This window comes from Bombina bombina, chromosome 7 (genome assembly GCF_027579735.1).
Source record: "Bombina bombina isolate aBomBom1 chromosome 7, aBomBom1.pri, whole genome shotgun sequence".
NCBI classification, from domain to species: Eukaryota; Metazoa; Chordata; class Amphibia; order Anura; family Bombinatoridae; genus Bombina; species Bombina bombina.
The window spans coordinates 229543170-229545794 of record NC_069505.1 but is presented as its reverse complement, the minus strand read 5'-3'; the positions used below and the strand labels follow the sequence as shown (position 1 = coordinate 229545794).

The window sequence follows — 2625 nt, the reverse complement described above, 5'->3', positions numbered from 1 at the left end:
GATATAAAACACATTAGCATTATTATTCAGTGCACAGCTATAAAATATACAGGACATTTATAACTTCCCCGTCCTCAGTATATTTTTTCTGTGTTCCTGCTGCTTCTGCAACTGATATGGGGAATTGTCACTGAAGCATGGCTTTTGTGTCACTCTCCATAAAACAGCCTACAAGATCTGTCCTTTGTCTGGCATAGAGGGGGAATGCTGGATGCAATCTTAAGCGCCCTCTAGCGGCTATAATGATTATTTGCAGATCCCAGTGAGTCCAGTTGAGATCAAGCGCTGCTGCTTAGCAGACCCAGTGCCTCCCAGTACCATTTAGTATCCTGTGATCTGAAGAACAAGGCACATACCTCTCTCTGCTCTCAGTCTGGGTTATGTATGGGGGAGCATCTGTATAATAATTCCTCTGCTGATGAATTATAAGGAATGAAGTGATCTCTCCCTCCTCCCCCACCTCTTTCAGTTGCTGATTGGCGTGGGCAGATGGAGCTGCTCGCAGAGACCGGACCCTACCGGGGAGATAGACTCAGCAGATCAGACCTTACCTAGGATGAATACACCGGCTGCAGATCCCTTGTGAGCTCATGGAGAGCAGCGCTGGGCTGAATGCTCTGTGATTCCTCTTCCACTCCCTCAAACACTGCAGTGCTGACCTAGGGATGGTAGCACTAGTATGGGATAACCATGTTTTCCAGGAAAGGGATTATTCCTGAGGAGTATGTGCTGACCACCCGCTTGGCAGAAGACATCAATGAACCCAGGTACAAGGAAAAACAGAGGAGAGCCAGGTTTGTGTCTAAGAATGGGACCTGCAATGTGGCTCACAAGAACATCAGGGAACAAGGACGTTTTCTGCTGGATGTATTTACCACGGTGGTTGACCTTAAGTGGCATTATACTCTTCTCATATTCACCATGTCTTTCCTGTGTACGTGGCTTCTGTTTGGTATGATCTGGTGGCTTATTGCCTTTGCCCATGGGGATATGGATATTAATGAAGAGGGGTTTGTCCCTTGTGTGACTAGTGTCCAATCATTCACAGCAGCCTTTCTATTTTCTATAGAAGTTCAGGTAACCATTGGGTTTGGGGGCAGGATGATAACCGAGGAGTGCCCGTCGGCCATCCTGATTCTTATTATCCAGAATATAGTGGGTCTGGTCATTAATGCCATTATGTTGGGTTGTATCTTCATGAAAACTGCCCAGGCCCATCGCAGAGCAGAGACCCTCATCTTCAGCAAGCATGCTGTTATTGCCCTCAGGAACGGTAAGCTCTGCTTCATGTTTAGAGTTGGAGACTTGAGGAAAAGCATGATCATTAGTGCCACTATTAATATGCAGGTGGTAAGAAAGTCCACCAGTGTTGAAGGGGAAGTAATACCACTTAACCAAATAGATATTCAGATGGAAAACCCGATAAGCACTAACGGCATCTTTTTAGTCTCCCCACTTATCATATGTCACACCATCAACAAAGACAGTCCATTATATGATTTAGCACCCAATGAACTCACCCACCTTGAAGATTTGGAGATCATTGTTATTTTGGAAGGAGTTGTGGAAACTACAGGTATAACAACCCAAGCCAGGACTTCCTACTTGGCAGATGAGATCCTTTGGGGGAAAAGATTTGTTCCCATAGTAGCAGAAGAAGATGGCAGATATTCTGTAGACTACTCCAAATTTGGCAATACTGTTAAAGTACCCACTCCAAACTGTTCTGCCAGACACCTAGAGGAAAACAGGATTACAATAGACCCACTTACATTCTCACCAAGAAACACTGTGAGAAAAAGAAATGTGTCTATGAAGGTAAAACCAAAGTTTACTTTGTTTGAAGAAGATTCCTGACATCATAAAGAATTTGCCTTATTTGACATCAGACATATTTAACTCTTTGCTTATCCTTTTAAGGGATGGATATTATGCACTGAGAGTCATACTTCATGTGGGACTGGAGTTAATATATTTATGCAGTATTTGAATTGAAAGACTTTTTTTTTTCAGAGTCATTTATATTATAACTACATGGGTAGATCTACAATAGGTTTTCATATCTTATTTGTTTAGTTATCCCCCTATACTTTACACTCCATGTTTTTCCTGTATTGAGATTAAGCACATCCTCAGAATATCACATCCCTGTGAATGTGACATAAGAAACCTTGCAGTCATTTGGACTGTGTGGAAATAAAGGAGCAGGCTTGAAACATATGGTGCAGGATAAATTTAGACAGTGATGTCAAATGTCTTAAAAGAAAACAACATTAGCAAACTTGCTTATCATAGCACAACCTTGTATGGGTGCCCAAGCATGCTGGGGTTTTTTGTATTACTGAAATTTAAATTATTTATTTATAACATGACTTGCAATAAACAGTGGCCTTTATAAACATTTTAATACAAATATATTTATTGTGTGCTTTTTTTAAACCTTAATTGAAATGCTATAACTGACCAGTATTCAGCATGTATTTATTGGGGGTGGGGGGGGGTTGTTCTTTTATTTTTAATTGGTTTACCAAAAAAAAAAAGACTTTAATCTTTTCTTATATGCCTGGATAATTTACTTTTATTTTTAAAACTAAGAACATTTTGGGTTCAAAAGGGGTCAATTTG

General features: G+C 40.8%; 1 protein-coding gene across 1 annotated transcript; it reads left to right on the top strand.

Annotated features, from left to right (window-relative positions):
* The first annotated feature begins 271 nt into the window (after positions 1-271).
* KCNJ11 (potassium inwardly rectifying channel subfamily J member 11) lies at positions 272-2413 on the top strand. Its single transcript, XM_053720643.1, has one exon. The coding sequence runs from the start codon at positions 691-693 to the stop codon at positions 1855-1857; it is 1167 nt and encodes a 388-aa protein (XP_053576618.1). The 5' UTR covers positions 272-690; the 3' UTR covers positions 1858-2413.
* Positions 2414-2625: the final 212 nt, after the last annotated feature.